The following is a 17,629-nucleotide window of genomic DNA, read 5'->3' as shown; positions in this document are numbered from 1 at the left end:
TTGCCCTCAATTTTTTTTGGTCACCTAAAAAGGGCAATATAAATTTTAATTTCCGTTCCACTGAGCCCGCCAACTTTTTTCAAGGACCACGGGTTCTAAACTAACACTCATGGGGAAAAAAAAAAAAAACAAAAAAAAACAAACAAACAAACAAATAAACACGCATCCGGGATATTTATGCTGGCAAAAAATGGAAAATTCCACATTTTTGTAGATAGGAGCTTGAAACCTCTACAGTAGGGTTTTCTGATTCGTTTAATATGATGGTGTGATTTTCATTAAGGTTCTATAACTTTTAGGGGGTCTTTCCCCCTTTTTTCAAAAATCATCCAAATTTTCTCAGGCGCTTAACTTTTGTTGGTTAATATGAAACTTGATGAAATTTATATATTTGAAATCAGAATTAAAATCTAATTCTTTTGATGTATCTATTGGTATCAAAATCCCGTTTTTTAGAGTTTCGGTTACCATTGAGCCGGGTCGCTCCTTACTTACAGTTCGTTACCACGAACTGTTTGACTACGAAATTCATTTAGCTCATCAATTTTATTCACCTTAGCATAGAAAGTACTGTACGAGAGAAAAGACGGGTCTTTAATAATAGTTTTAATTATGAATTAAGATAAGGCGGAATCTGTTCTCTGCAATTGGTAATAAGCTTTCTAAAGTGTAGAATCCTGTGGCAATCTGTGACAATTATTGCTCCAATATGGGCTTAAACGATTTCTTACTATTGCCTGAAAATCGGGGGATAGCTCAATAGCCTCATTCCAAATGATAGCCTGTGGTCATTAATAAGAGAAGGTACAGGATTAACAAGACAAATATAAAAGTTATAGTCATCTTATAGCAAACAATTAAGTATATAACTTGAACGAATCAACTTTTTCAGCGTAACTAAGTGAGACACGAGAAAAATAAACTGACCTTCAATTTACTGTTGATTAACCAAAAGTATTGTGTTTTGTCTCTAGATGTAGCTTGCAATTTTTTTTTTCTTTTTCGTTTCGTACATAGTTTTACAAACAACTGTATTTTAGAATTCGTTTTTCTTTCGCTACCTTTTCAATACCTGTAGATATTTCGTCACGCAAATTTCTAGGGGATTTTACGCGAGAGTAATTTCCTGTAGAGGAATTTTGTGTGAAGAGAAGGAATTTCCTACGTAGGGGGAGGTAGATTTCCCAGCGTTATTTGAAAACCGACCAGAAATTAAATAAAAAAAAACACGTTTTTTCAACTGAAAGTAAGGAGCTACATTATTACTTAAAATGAACAGAAACAAAATGGGTCGTTTAACTGGAATAAGGAGCTTCTTAAATTACTAAAAAACTCTAGCATAAAGTGCAAGCAATTGAGGAGGAGGCTGATAATAAGAACCAAGATTTAAAGTTTTAATGTTGGTTCTTATTATCAATTGAAAACATGTTTTTTTTCCATTTAATTTTAATCTATGTCCAAATGATACCGTGGTCATTTTGAACAATATCTAAGTAATTTTAATAATAATAGCGGTTAGCCTTACAAATAATACCATGAATAGTACTGTAACCGTGCACAAATAATCATCAATGACCTATCCAAGGCTTCTATGCAAAAGGTACCGGGTAATATGAGTTGTCCAATCACTTTGTTCGCTGTAGGTAAGAAATTCCCTAGTCTTTGGTTTTGCTTACACAACTTACTGAACTGTTTTGTTCCAAGTAAATATCGTTATTGTTGTCTGACCGTTACAAAGACAACGTTACGCTTTATTATTACTTTACGTTACGCCAAAACTAACCTTTTTTGCCCGCTTAAAAACTTTTAAAATTGATTCAGGTTTTTTTTTTGTTTTTTTTTTAGTAATGTTACTGAAGTTCGGTTAGCCATTACACAAGATAGTGTCTATTCTAGACCAGCTATTCAGTTTCTCTACTATCCTCGATTTGGGGGGGGGGGGGGTTCCCTGAATTTCTTCGAAAGAAAACTGGGTTCCCCAAAAACCCCAAAATCGTTGATTTGGAACTGAAATCAACTATTTTGCATTAGGCATCAAGTCATGGCTAATTGTAGAAAAAACCAAGACAGATAGTAAGAGTAATTGAGTGGAAATTCTGGGATAAGCCCTTTTTAGGATTGTATAAAAATGACGTCATTTCATTTGTTGTACAGACGGTTCTCCGACTGTATTCGAATTCCATTTGTATTTCGAATTAACATTCGAAAATACACGAAACTGTAGGAAATAGGCTACAAATCGTTAAATTTCGATAAAGTTAATTTCTGGCAAGATTAAAAAAAAAAATGTTTTTGATACTATGGTTTCCTATTAAATTTTACTTCTATACACTATTTCTCCCCCAAAATTACCTGGGATAGCCCGAGTTTTTTTTCTAAGAAAATTAGGTTCTCTTAAATATCCCCAAAAAGTAATGTTAGTAAAATACGCGAAATACAAATCGTTAATTTCGTTATTATTACTTTCCGGTGAGATTTTGGGGAACCCAATTCTCTTCCGGGATAAATTCGAGAAACATAAAAAATTCGGCACAGTGGAGGTACTGCATCTGTGTGCCTCTCCTTTTTCAGTATGATTTCTGCAAAGATTTAGCAATGCTTGAAAAAAAAGAGAAAAATGATGCTTTTTATGCTTATTCGGGCAATTTAGATATGAGGTAACGTGGGAATTCCATCTGTCACTGTCACTGATTTCTATAATTACAATGAAACAAGGTGCATCATATGAATCACTCATTTCATTCTTATTATACCTGGTAATTAGGATGACCATGACAGTGAGAATCAGGAATTTAAAATGCGTGCTACCGGGGCAACAACATACCTGAAGGTCATGGCCTACTAATCTTTTAGGACCTGAAATACGAGATTGAGAATGAATGGGCAAAAAATACGTTGACATATGAATTTATTCCGAAGACATTCTTTTGACATACCATTGGATACTTTATGGGCGTGACGACAACATATACCCTTGAGTGTGGTATGTCAACGAACTTTTTGGGGTGTACTGCGGATAAAACCTTTCCGACATTCATTCTTGTTTATTTTTGGCGCTGGGAGTAATATGGCGTCCTAAATCAAAACACATTCCCTTCAAAAGCGGGTTCGCAGTTAAATGTAATACAAGAGGTGATCGCTTCTAACGTATCGATTGGTGACGTCTTAGAAACCAATATGAATGCCATTTTTTGTTCATTTTTGTTTTAAGCACACTATTTTCCGTTATTCTCTATGCAACTTTGTAACTTATACTACAATTGCTTAAAATGTGTTATTCTACTTTATGCTGTATGTTTTGAATTTGTTTGGCCCAACAGTACACAGTCTGATACTTAGTTCCACTCAAGTTCTTGATCTGAACAGAACCGGTTTTTGTCTCGCATTCGGTTATAATTTGCTTATTCTTTCGTGAAATAAACTGCGATGCAGGTATATTTTAATTAAATAATTAATATATAGAGGTGGTTATGTTAGGTATTTAATATAATGCGTTCTGGGCGGCCTGCTTTCCATAGTTTTCTTCTGCAGTTTCCATGATTTTGTTAATAAAGTATTATATTTTCATCATATTTTGGTATATTTCATTAGGATTAACCTAACTTCACTTCTTGGGCATGGTCGCTATAATATATAATTAGCCTACCCACCTTGTCTCTGATTAAGCCTTCCAAAAGTGAAAAATGCAAATGTCCCATCTACAATTTTGTATACTTATTTGATAGTTCCTAGCTTATTAAATATTAAAATTCTCAATGTCCCTACACATTTTCTGAACGCCTCCACAGTTGTAGGGTTTACGGTTTATTATCTCCTCTCCTGTGTTTAATTAATTCAAAATTGATGCCTCCTAGTACTTCAGCATTGAGCATCGATTTACACCAAAAACATTTTGAAAGTATTATTTGAAGGAATAAAAAAAAAAAAAAAAAAAAAATCCAAATCACATTAGTGAAATGAATAAAGAAGTTTTTAATTGTCAAGTGCTAACTTTTTTTTTGAAACATCTTGAAATTGAAAAAAAAATTGTCAAAATCCATCAGGCTTATTTGATTACTTAATTTTACTGTACGGACGATTATTTATCTTCAGTGTTTCTGAGTTAACAGGAACGGTACGGATTCGTCTTTAAAATGGATTTACATCACTTGACTCATACTTCTGTTCTACTGATTGGATAAAGATGCAAAAACTTTGGCAATTCTGCTCCAGCAGGTAGACTGATTACATGCTACTACAGATACCAAGGGTACATAGGATCATTGAAGGTTGGTGTACCCGATTCAAGATGCACTAGATACACATCTCCAAGAAAAGCAGCATGGTTTTAGAAGCGGCAGATCGTGCTCCGACTTTATTTTTGTACTGAGAACGCTTGTCGAGGAATCAAAAGAGTGGAGCAACAAGCTATATCAACTATTATTGACTTCGAAAAGGCGTTTGACTAGGCTGACCGAGAATGTTTGTGTAGAGTCCTCAAGTATTATGAGGCGCCCGAAAAACTAGTGAGCATGATTATTTCCGTATACGAAGAGACTGAGTGCTGCGTCAAGACCAAGAATAGCACAAATTTTTCAAGATCGTGTCTGGTGTGCGTCAGTGATGAGTAGTTTCCCAATTTCTTTTCGTTATTATCATGGACTACATATTAAGACGAATCTCTGGATATGGCGTGAAAATAAGCAGTGAGCAACTATCTGATTTGGATTTCATGGATAACGTGGTCTTGCTAGAAGATTCTAAACAGAGGTTACAACAGCTACTTGACGCTATCATAGAAAATTCAGAAAAAGTCGGGCTAACCATTAACGTTGACAAATCAAACAGCATGTCCATCACAAACTCACCACTTGTACTGCATCACAAGAACACAAATATAGAACAGGTGAAAGATTTCAAATACCTGGGTAGCTAGATCAATTGTGATGGCGAAATAATGTCCGAGATTAAACGCAGAAATGGTCAGTCAACTGGAGCTTTTAATAGACTAAAGCCCATTTGGAGGAGCACCAAATATTCTTTACGACTGAAGTTACGTCTCTTCAATAGCAATCTGCTCTCCATACTCCTCTACTCTAGTGAGTTCTGGAAAATGAATCAACAGCTTGAAAAGATAATTCTTGCATTCGAAAATATGTGCCTAAGGAGAGTTTTAAACACTAGCTGGCAACAGAGAGTTAGTGACTCTGAAGTTCGTAATATAACTGGCCAGCCTCTCATTACTGCTGTTCTAAGGAAGAAGAGGCGGACATATTTCGGACATGTACTCCGCATTAAAGAAGGCCGCCTTCCTCGGACAGCCTACGACTGGAAACCAGGTGACAGAAGAAGACGGGGTCGTTCAAAAAACACTTTGTGGCGAACTTTTGACCGAGATCTGAGGATGGCGGAGACTTCTTTAGTATTTGAATGGGAAGATGTCACCGCTGCAGTATCGCTCCGGGACGAGTGGAGAGGCTTCGTTGACACTCTATGTGATACTAATGGTACCGGAGGAACTAAGGTCTAAGGTAAGGAGAGCTCCTGGGTTTGACACTATCCAACTAACAATATTTAGGCGTTCATTAAACGGAGCATTTGGTTAGCGATGAACCTCATATGTAGATCATATGGCATGCACAAATAATCTGCCTGATTTCAGCTTAATTCGAATGGCTAGCCTGAATGTCCCTTGGCCTCTGAAAAGTGAAGTTTTATAATTAGCTAACTTTTATAGTTATTAATCAGTAACTGCCATCACAACTTTATGAGTCGTTTGAGTACTATCGGCGACATTGTTGAGAAACAGTGCAAGGTCATTGACCATTGATAATCTTATTAAGCAAGGTTTACTCTGGAGAAATATTGCATGTTGAATGGGATAGGCCCATATACAGCGAATGGGTGTCAGATTAGTCGTACCAAGAACTGACAGAGCCGCAAATCTTACAATAGACTCTTCGATTTTAAAGTTCTCATAGTCAGGCAAGTTTATATTCTTCTGCAATCAACAAGGTGGTTATCATCATCGTCACTGTCACGCCTGTTAATTGTATATAACATTTTCTAACGTCTAGAATAATTTCTACAAACTGTTTGTTGAGTTATTCTCAAGAGGATAATCAGCCGGGGAGGTGAGCAGGAGAAGAGGAGAACCAACTTCGATCCTGCTGATCTATATTATTCTACTAAGTCTGAGTCTCCGTTTCAGGACAGCTTACCCAACAATTTTGGTAATTATTCACGAAATTTCAAAATGTCAGATACAACCATTAGGTATAGCAGTGATTTTGAACTTCTGGAATAATCACCACAAGCTATTTGTTGGGCTGTTCGCAAGAGGAAAATCAGATGGGTAGTGTGTGTTCAATTACACTTTGATCTTCCTGATCTACATTGGTCTACTGAGTCTCTTTTTAGGAACAGCTTAGTAAACGATTTTGACAACTATTCAAGAAGTTTCAAAATGTCAGATACGAGTAGTAGCCGTGACAGCGACTTAGCTGCTGATGGCATTTGATCAGCTTTGTTTTTTTAAAGTGATTCTTATATTTCTTTCAGCTATGAATACTAAAAGGACAATTATTTTTTTAAGCTCTGACAAAAAGGTGGTAAATTTTGCTATACCAAAAAGACCAGGCGACGTTGGTTATATATGTCAAAATAAAAATTCTTTTGTCTTACTAGAGAATTTCTCGAAAAATAAAAATGGTAATTGCCAGTTTTACTGTTGCACAAATGTGAATCTTTGGTTACTTTGACCATAATTTTGCCAGCTCGAGGAACAATTTTCCAGCTTCGATGTAGAAGAAAGAAATCGAATATTTGTCATCACAAAATGCTATAAAAAATGGTAATCTTTAGAAAATTGACTTGAAGTTGACAAAAAGACACGGCAAAACTCCCCCACTCATCCATTATCCGAAGAAACAGAAGAAAGTCAAATTTTGTTTGTCTTAATAATCTATCAACGATTGTGGCAAGGTCTTATCCAAGGGGGGGGGGGTAGGCGGTTTGAACCCCCCCCCTCCTCCCGAAATTTTTGTCTGACTCGTAAAAACATAACAAAAATGGGCATAAACAAATTTTGTATGCGTCTTTTTAGTTGTTTTTGTGTACCCCCCCCCCAAAAAAAAAAACCCTCCGAAAAAGATCCTGGGTATGGCCTTGGGTTGTGGAATAAATAAAATTACTTTTTTTCGTGGTGATTTTTGAGAGATCACCCTCTTTCAGGTATCGTGTACACCAGTTTTGTTGGCTATACAATCTATTAACTTTTTTGTAAATATTACATTTTTTTCATTGTGCTATTCTAAAGATCTAGTGCTCCTACAACTACTACTAACAACTCACTGCAGCACCAAGCAGCCCGAGGTCAACAATGCTAGTCACGCTCCTCCTCTAACCCAATCTATCCCATAGCCTCCCGCTTTACACCCTCCCGAAATGTTGCAATTTCCTTTAAATCTTACCATAGGATTTTGTACCACCCTATTCGGGGACGACCTGCTTTTCGCTTAGCCCTAGATGATTGACCCACAAGGACGATTTTTGGCAGTCTGTCAGCCTTCATCCTCAGAAAGAGCGGGATCTAACCAAATTTTTCGTACAGCTTTCTGCTTAAAATACGGTCTGTCAGACAGGGGCGTATTTTGCTATGGGGCAGGGGGCAACTGCCCCCCCCCCCGACCCCAGTCCCTCCCCAAGCTGAAGTTTAGCATCTTCAAAGTTCTTGTCTAGACTAATGTAGGCCTACATAACTCAAGCATCCACAGTAACAGATCAGTTTTCTTTAGTGTACCTTTCCTTTTAGTGTACAAGCTTGCCTTTATGGCGCTACATGGATTTTTTTTTTTTTTTTTTTTTTTTTTTTTTTTTTAACTTGGTAATTTTCACTTGACTTGAGAAAATCAATTCCAACTTTCCTTCCCCCGCCCAGGACTTTGACAAAATTACACTCTTGCAATGCGGATTATGAAGAGGCATGGCACGGTGGAAGTGGAGTAGGGGAACGATGTATACCATGTGTCACAGAGTGGTTGACTCCTCGATGTGTTCGTAAAAAAAGAAAATAAAAACCTAAATTGTAAATAAAGATGTATTGGAATGACCTCTATTATAATCCCTGCAATTGAACCGTTTACTCACGTTCATCTGAACGAATGAAATTGCTGACAAAATCGAGGGTTTTTTTTGAATAAAAAGGACCAACTTTCTCATTCACTTTAAGCAGTGATAAGCAGATAGCAGATATGGACTAACAATTTTTCATGGCTATAAACAAATTGTACCAAAATGAAAATTCAAAGCTTTGATGGTCGTTTACAAGAAACATGGCAGTAAGGCAGAAAAAAGGAAAAATTTAGAAACAAATTAGAAAAATACTATAGTTACAAAACAGTTTTATTTAAACAGATGCCGTTCCCCTGAATATTGCATTGTTTCGTAGAAAACTCTAAGATTTGTGCATAACGCGGAATCGTCTCATCGATGTAACATTTAGAGCTACTGAATCAAACAGTTCGTGGTAACGAACTGTAAGTAAGGAGTGACCCGGCTCAATAGTAACCGAAACTCTAAAAAAAGCGTAAATAGCGAGGCGTTGAGGAGGGGGCAGCCCCTTTTATATACGGAATAATTTCTGTTCGTTTTAAGTTTTAATGTCGCTCCTTACTTTCAGTTCAAAAAACTTGTTTGTTTTTCATTTAATTTCTAAATGAGGCAATGTAGCGTGCTGTCTATTAAAAAAAAACTTTTTGGCAATATGCAGAAATGTAAGACGACATCTCAAATACCCTCAGCTGGTCTAGATAATAAAATATTAAAAGTCGTTTCTTAAAGTTTTCTTAAAAATTATCCTGTACCGTGCTTGTGAAATTTCTGACTCTAGATCCAATCTCCCGTAAGAATGGGGGAAGGAGAAGTATATTCCCGTGATTGACACATTCACCAGAACGACTGTTAGGTTTCAACACAACCTGGTGGAAAGTCCGAGCTAATTTATGTGGTGTGGCTTTTTGGGTTTGGGATTAATTTCGGTCTCTGCACGGGAAAGGGGAAGGTATCTAAATTCATGTCATCAGGACATGGAGTTGATTTATTTCAACAAAATTTGATCAGATGTTGAAGTTAGTGTTCTTTTTGGGTATTTCAAGGATCTAGGATTAATCCAACCTCTGCGGGGAGATGCATTTCTAAACTAATATTATCCCGATATCTACCAAAAGAGGTGGTTGGTTTTTGACCAAATTTAATCAGAATTAACTCTTGACGTCCTAGCTGCACCTCTGCAGCATGCAGTACTGTTTCAACCTCTATAGGGGAGGTTGAAAGGAGTCCTTGAATTCTTGTCATCAACAGGTCTACTAAATAGAGACCTTGTATCCCAGTCAAACATGGTTAGAAGCACAAGTAAGGGTCGTAGTTGAGCCTTTTCTACACCTTTACTTTCTGAGCCTTTACTTCCTGAGCCTTTACTTTCTGAGCCTTTACTTGATTCTACACCTAATTTTACCTCTATTGGAAGGGGAAACAGGGTTTTCAGACCTCTTCTTATCAGGTAAAATATTAGGCGTGCTGGCGGAAATCGACCAATTCAGGTCTACAGTTACGGCTTCGAATGTTTGGTTGTTTTTTTTTTACTATTTTTTTAAACCCACCTCCTCTCTTCTCAGTGACGACAAATTTTAAATTCAAAATACATCTAGTTTTAACTTTAGACGTCACCTACTCTTTTATTAAATAGCAGCCGAACTACAACACTTCAAGTCACCATATACTACCAAAAACCTTCTAATAAAAAAAAAACCCTACGTGTCACCTATAACAACAAATAATAATAATCAAGAAATTCAAAATAAACTAAGTAAATTAATAATAATAAAACAAATCAACCAAATTATTTATCAGTATAACTTTCTTTTACAAAAAAATACACCAACATATTTACAAATTGCAAAGACCTCAAAGAAAGTTATAATGATACTACTTTTCAACTTTATCTTTTCATTTTTCCCTTTTAACTATGCTTCGGTTACTATTTAACTCCAAAAACAAAACAAAAACAAAACAAAAACTGTCAAAACTGTTTTACCCATTTCTACTAACACTGAAGCACACACTCACAACATATCTCCTCAAACATAACCTACATCTTTCCAATGAACTCTTCAACCAACAACTCCATCCACTCAATATCCACTCTTTCTTTCCATCTTTCAGTTTCACTAAAACGCGCTATCATTCTCCTACAATCATAACCAAACCTTCCTAACTCGATCCCTTTTCTCGAATGTTTGGGTTTGATACAGCCACTTTGAAGGAAGGGTTCCACTGTCGTTATGACTATCCATCCCATCTCAGTCAAAGATGATAAAAATCAGCATACATAGTTTTAGTCATGTCTTAATGGGATTTGATTCCAATTGGAAAGCTTGGTGAGGCTTTACTCATATCTTTAGAGGATTTGAGCCCAATTGGAAATCTTGTTGAGGTTTTAGTCATGTCTTTTGGGGATTTGAGTCCAATTGAAAAGCTTGTTGAGGCTTTAGTCATATCTTTATAGGATTTGAGTCCAATTCGAAATCTTGTTGAGGCTTTAGTCATGTCTTTTGGGGATTTGAGTCCAATTAAAAAGCTCATTGCTCCTAGAAGAAAGTTTCATATAAGCTTTTAGGTATTCATTTATTTTTTCATTAAGGTGTGTCGTTACATCCGTAGATGGACCCTCCAAGGACGGGCCGTGACCGCTGAAAATTCTTTGGGGCCGTCAAATAGGTAATCAAAACTTTGCGGATACAGAGACGGGTAAAAAGCAGTCTTGGGTGTATCTCTTTTATTGTTGCTTTGTGAATATAAGTTTATTTCTGGATTTGTTTTATTCCGTGGCAAGATAATGCAGGAAATTTACGTAATAGAACTAACCTCAAAGGCCTACCGCATTTGAGGGGGATTAGAGTTACATTCCAATGAAAAACTACGCTTTTAGAATACATATTCTATGTATTTTACACTTTTTTTTTAATATATCACTTATCTTTGAAAAGGATAAAAGATCCTTTGCATAGTATTTTGTTTCGAGGGTGGGGATCGGGGAAACATTTCTATAATGCTGCAAAGAATAAGTGAATTATATGGAAAAAATCATAAAAAAGATATTGCCATATTGGGAGGGAGCACAGGCCCGAAGCTGACTCTTCTCCAGACACAAATGAGTCGTCAGCATTCACTAACTGTATAAACAGCACGATGGTAATACATGTCTTTGCTAGAAATTTAATTTTAATTAAAGCTTTATTTTTAAGCTGCATTTAAGGTTTAAGCTGTATCTTATTTTATTAAATTAAATTTCATGTTTCAGGTATTGGAATGGACGACACTTTCGTCGTTCTTGCTGCTTGGCGTCGTACTGTAAAGCTAAAATCAGTCCCTGAACGTCTCTCAAAAACATACGAAGAATCTGCTGTTTCAATTACAATCACTTCTTTTACAAATGTGATCAGCTTTTTCATTGGTGCAATTACTCCATTTCCGAGTGTCCGGATTTTTAGTATTTACTCAGGTGAGTTTTCCCAGTTCATCTAAAGGAGTATGGGGAAGAAGAATTGGTTCATCTTCGAGAAAAGAAAATCTCCGCCATCTAGAGCAACCGAGTAAAAACGTATAGTTAGTCTTAAGGTTTATGTTCCCTGTGCTAGTTTCGTTATGTTATTTTTCTTCTCACCTACAGTTTTATTATATCAACGGAAGAACGAAAGTTTTACTATTTCTCCATAGCTGAGATACATTTCTATCCATCTACCGACGTAAATTCTTGGAATTTGGTGTGCAGAGTTTTTTAGATTACAAATACGCTGAAAATTGGTTGGAAGTCGCAGAAAAAAGAACAATTTTCCTGTTTTTTAAGTTAGTTTACCTCCTTTAAGAAAAAGCTTAAATAATGTAATAATTCTGGCTAACAAAATGGACATATCTGAGACTAATGAATGTAATAATATAAGTATCTTGTCATTTTGCTGCAATTTACAGCTGCGGGCTTGTCGTAAAATTGCTTCTTTCAGAAAGAACATCTACCTCAAGACCCTAAATAAAAGTTGCTTAACATTGGCCCAGGTAGAGAAGAACCACTATTGCCAAAGGGTATAGATATTTTTTTTAAAACTAGCCTATGTTCTTTATACCAAACGAGGCATATCTATTTTAAAATCACTCAAAAACAAGTTCAAAACGAAAAAGTGTCATTACTATCAGTATACTTAAGACTAGATCCAATTTGAACTTTAGTTAAAATGTAAATCTAATTTATTGAAATTGAAACTTTTAAATCATTCTAGTTCCAATGGATAGCATTCAATGTCAGCAACGGCATCTCAAGGGGATTTTTCCGGGGGGAGAGGGGGCTTCAATAAACATGTGTGATGGTAATAAACTAAAGCACTTTAGATGTATAGTAATAGGTAGTATTACGAAATTATATTTGTTATTTGTTTGAATCAAAATGAATTGGTTTTAAGTAGATCCGAATACAAAACGGAACACACTTACGGAATCTTGGTCTTAAAGGGAAGCTTTTTTTTATTATTATTTTTCCTTCTCACCAGGGAGATCCGTTGGCCCCTCCCTCAGGCCCTTCCTTGGGGTTACCCTTTTGTATTGTTGGTGCTATTAGCTGTTAGTTCTTATTCACTCATCGTTAGGTTGAATTTCTCGCCTATTAGTTCCCCCTACTCTTTGGCTCATCCATCCGTTCGTTAGTGCTGTACATTAGTCCTGCTAATATTTTTATATTACACAAGAGAAGGAGCACTCGTATGATCTGAGTCTTGGAACCCGGGGAAAAATTAACCCTGCCCTCTCCTCCCTGGATCATTCTATGTGAAATAGTAGATGAATAGCACAATGACCTTAAAAAATCTGTATTTTCTCCCACTAATCCTCAGCCACTACTACTACTACTAACAACTCACCGCAGCACCAAGCCGCCTGAGTCTAACACAGCTACACGCTCCTCCTCCACCCCAGTCTATTCAAAGCCTCCCTTTTTACACCCGCCCACGAAGATTCCATTTCCTTTAAATCTTTCTTTATGATGTCCTCCCACCCCAGACGAGGACGACCTGCTTTCCGTTTAGCCCTAGACGGTTGGCCGAAAAGAACAATCTTCGGCAATCTGTCATCCTACATCCGCACAACGTGCCATAGCCACCTCATCCTTGCTTTCATTATAGCCCTAGAGAGAATCCCCAGCCACGGCACCTGTGATTTTTGAATCTACTTTACTTGAACAGTTTTAGTCAATTGAAGCCTAGAAGGGGTAAGAGCCAACAGTAACCATGATGGCTGGTGAAGATGTATATTGTTGGAGGTTTTAAGTAGCCAAGATTACAGTGGAGGCTAAAAAATGAAATGTGTGCCTCAGCGTCGAGTCTGCTGAGAAATAGCAAACGTCAAAAAAATAATGTGTTTCCGAGTAATAGCTAATTAAAAAAATAACCTAAAACTGGAAATACATGAAAAAAACTGAACGACAAGAAAAAACTAGTAATTCTTAATGGTGCTTCTCAATTTTGTCCTTTTGTAAAACCTAATAAAATTATCGTTAAAAATTCAACTGTTTGATTAAAATAAAGAGTTGAAAACTTCTCAAACTTCAAATGAAACCTATTGAAATTTGAGTTTTACTAAAAATTAATGAACACAAAAATAGTTTCTATCGACAAGTCGATATGGCCAGGGGCGTCGTTTGGGCGTCCTTTGACTATCCGGATATGGACCCCTCTTGCCCTCCCCCTAATAAAAATGATAGAGATTTGCCCCTGGATCTGGCACAAATTCCTTAAAAATATCTATATTTTGTATAAGGTATTATCGCTATTTTACACCTCTATTTTTATTAACATGCAATCAATTTCAAGTAATAACAAATTTCATGACTAAAACTCATGAATTGGACTTCAAAAACCAGTTTCAAAACTAAAACTTAATATATTAGTATTGACCAAAAACCGACAAAGCAAACTACTTTGAAGTTTGCCTAGAAGTATTTACCACTTCTTGAAATCATGTACACCAATTGGCTCGTGCCAATCGTGGCGGAACTGTGCGGCAAAGTTGGCGTTCTGAGACGTACAACAGGTGACAAAAAGTGAGCACCCCCTCGACTACTTCCGATTGGCTTTGATTATTATTTTAGAGACTTTTTCTTCCTCGGAAGCCCCTATTACAGAATTGGAAGGATTTACCCTACCCCCTCTCCCTTCTGTGAAGGCGTGCTTTCAAACAATTGAAAATCAACAAATGGAGTGTTTTTTTTTACAGATGAATACATATATAGTTTCATTTTTTTCAATGGAAATATAATTTATTCACAAAAAATCAACGAAAAATCATGAAGCCAAGTAACCTGGGCTTGTACTGCCACTCAAAAAAAAAACTTACATCCACTTACATCAGTGCATTCGGGTTCCCATTCACAACAAAACAAAAAAAAATATACAAAACATATTAAACATATAGAACTACATCATGAGAAAAAAGAAATCAGAATTCATAAACTTGGAGGCAAAGGTGCCTCAACTACTCACTGAAGCCAGACCTTTCAGCAATATCCCTAATAGGAGATGGCATCTGAGACCACAGCACAGGAAGAATATGACGAGCAGAGAAAGCACACCTCGCAAACACTCTAATCGGCCTTCTATATTGTTTAATGATTTTTTTTTTTTTTTTTCTTTTTTTTTTTTTACTGTGGTGCCCTATTATGTGCCAAGTTTTTCGCCGTATGTTTTGTTCTATTTTTTTTTTATTATTATTAAACTCAAGTTGCTCAGTCCCATGAACTCATCAGGACTCATCGGCTCTCGTGCCTCATTTTAAATCAATTTATCAACAATAATCAACAAACAAATGATTCATATGAAGTGTTTTTTACAGATGAATGCATATATGCTGCCATTAATGTTTTTAATAATAACTGTAGTATTCAGGTGCCCTGTTATGTGTTAAACTTTTCACCCTGTTTTTGTTCTTTTTGTACTTAATAATCTTAAATCTCTGAGGTCCCATCAATTCATCGGGCCTCATCGCTCATCAGCTCTCAGGCCTCAACGTAAATTGATTATCTAAACCTTTGTTTCAACAAAAAGTAATATGTGATTTCATAGGAGTTAAATCAATAACTGCTTCATCATTTATACATAATGAAATCATTCGTGCGAATATAATTAATTCAATTTACCATTACAAGCAAGAACTGTTTCTTGAAAAGAATGGCAATTAAGATTTGTCACACTTCATATGAAGAGAAATACCTCTTAGGCATATTCTGTTTCAAAAATAAAATATTAACGAAAACAATAATAATTTATTTTTTACCTTCTGCTTTGGGAGTATAAGGAGTATTGTGGAAAAAAGAAAGAAAACGAAAATGCAGCAAAAAAAGAAACGGTAATGATGCATTAGATGGTCACTTCTAAAAAGTCAAGTTTGGTTAATGGTCATGAAATAAAATAAAATAGGATTAATATATAATAGTTTAGAAACAAATTTGGGTTATATATTTGCACATTAGGGGTAGGGGGGGTTAAAGCATAGCATATATTAAACAAATAACCTAACCTAACCTAGGTACGTTCCCCCCCAAACCCCAAAAAACAAGAGTTTAAATATCTTAAACGCAATGAAAATTACTCTGCAATCCATTTCTTAATAGCGGTCTCTTTGAAAATAACCAGTCTCTGGCGGGTTTCGTCTGTCACTGCTTGACTGGTTTCCTTGCAGAGTATATAAAAGTGACCATCTAATTCACTAGTACCAAAGAAACTCACAAGTATAAAAATCATAAACATTTAACCATTGATTCAATCAATTTACCAAAAATTAATCTCATTAAGGAAGACAACACAAGAGACAATTAACAATTTTATGACTTTGATCAACAAATCTGCGAGACTGATCATCCATTTTCTGAGAGTTGTCGAAAACACCATCGTCGGTAAACGTATTCAAATACTACAATGTAAATACTACAAATTCAAATAGGAAGAATTTGCCAGTCTCCCCCCTCTGCCATTTTACTGTAGTTATATATTTCATGTAATCCATCAATTTTCTTTTCTTAACACCCCCCCCCTCCCCCCCACACACACGAAGAAATTATATTAGATGAAGCAAGTATATTGGAGCGGAAGTTGAAAGGGAGGGCAATAATAAAAATATTTCGAAGGAGGGGAGGTCAATAATATTAAAAAAATAATAATAATTTGAACAAGAAGGACCCGGAAATTTAATAGAATTACGTCCCTGCATCACAACAGGATAAGGAATAGGGATAAGAAAATCCTTGCAAAACCTAAAAAATGACGATCGGATTTATGTTTGGACTGTAGCAGACTACAATTTCCAAAGAAAATTGGGCCCTCTGAATGCTCCCAAAAATCAAAGTTCGCCAATATAGATTAAGGAGAGCTCAATTTTCTTTCGAAGAAACTCGGAACTCCCGAAACCTCGAAGACTTCGAGGATACTGGAAGTATAATATCCGTTAATTTCCCATTTTTGGCTTCTATCTTCCTCTTTCAAAGCTTGTTGAATAGTCGACTTTCACCTATTATCTAGGGTCGTCTGAAATTTCAGTAAGTGCGGAACATTCAGAGTGTTGACCTTAATTCGTGCATGTTGTGCAATACATCAAATTAAGGAAATAGATATTTAGCTACTTGAAGGCTTACCAGAACCTAATTGTGTCAATATAAAAAAGAACAAAAACTTTGTAATAGAAATTAAAAGTAGGAAATATTTTAGAGTTTGACAATTTTGCTCATAAAAGAAGAATGGGAAATGGAAAATAACTCCTTCTTTGATTGAAACTGTAACAAACATATACTTGAAGATATATGAAAACCTTACTTTACATTATTCATAATTGCTTCCCTAACAGTGTTGCTCTATATAAAAAGAAAAAGCCAAAAGTCCGTACGATGTCCTTAGACAAACCAAGGGCAGGCCAGGTCGTCTTTAATAAGCATAACTATCGAACGAAAAAAAAAGCAAAAAATGACGAAACATCCCATACCAGACAATATCCCAAAAAAAAAATAGTTATAAACCAAGCAATAATTTTTTTTTTTTTTAAACTCGTTTTCAAAATGGGCAAATTCGTAACCAGGACTTTTGTCTAGAGGGGGGGGGGAAGGTTACAAACAAACATTTAAAAATCCATCAAATATATGTTTATATACATTTTTGTTGCTTTATTACGAGTCAGACAAGAATTTCGGGTGGTGGATGGGTTAAAACCCTAATCTCCCTTGGAAACGGCCTTGAAAATAGGGGCGGATCCAGGATTTTTTTGGGGGGGGGGCACAAAATAGGTTGATGCGAAAAAATGTTTTTAGGGGGCCCAAAATAGGTTTATCCGATAAACTTACGTTATGAGCAAGTTTAATTAACGCAAACTTGAGTTGATTAAGTAAATTACACTACTTTAGACTATGCTAGGGGGGAGCCCCCTCGCTCCCTCCCCCTGGATCCGCCACTGCTTGAAAATGGGCTAAAAAGTAGAGTTTTTCTCAAGAATCTATAAATACAAGTTAAAACGAGGGACGCAAGACGGATTGGGGCTTGCATAACGCGGATATCTAATAAATCTAAGT

General features: G+C 36.0%; 1 protein-coding gene across 1 annotated transcript in view; it reads left to right on the top strand.

The window, feature by feature from the left end:
• Window positions 1-17,629, top strand: part of LOC148951557 (patched domain-containing protein 3-like) — an 88,876-nt gene that overhangs the window by 32,333 nt on the left and 38,914 nt on the right. The window contains exon 4 of the mRNA XM_089091196.1: window positions 11,339-11,539. Coding sequence (XP_088947322.1) covers window positions 11,339-11,539 — 201 coding nt within the window. The remainder of the gene's footprint in view (window positions 1-11,338; window positions 11,540-17,629) is intronic.

This window comes from Artemia sp. Qi Xiang Cuo, chromosome 6, assembly GCF_049724085.1.
Source record: "Artemia sp. Qi Xiang Cuo chromosome 6, ASM4972408v1, whole genome shotgun sequence".
In the NCBI taxonomy this organism is placed as follows: domain Eukaryota; kingdom Metazoa; phylum Arthropoda; class Branchiopoda; order Anostraca; family Artemiidae; genus Artemia; species Artemia sp. Qi Xiang Cuo.
The sequence above is the reverse complement of the archived record's forward strand: the minus strand, read 5'-3'. Positions and strand labels throughout refer to the sequence as shown.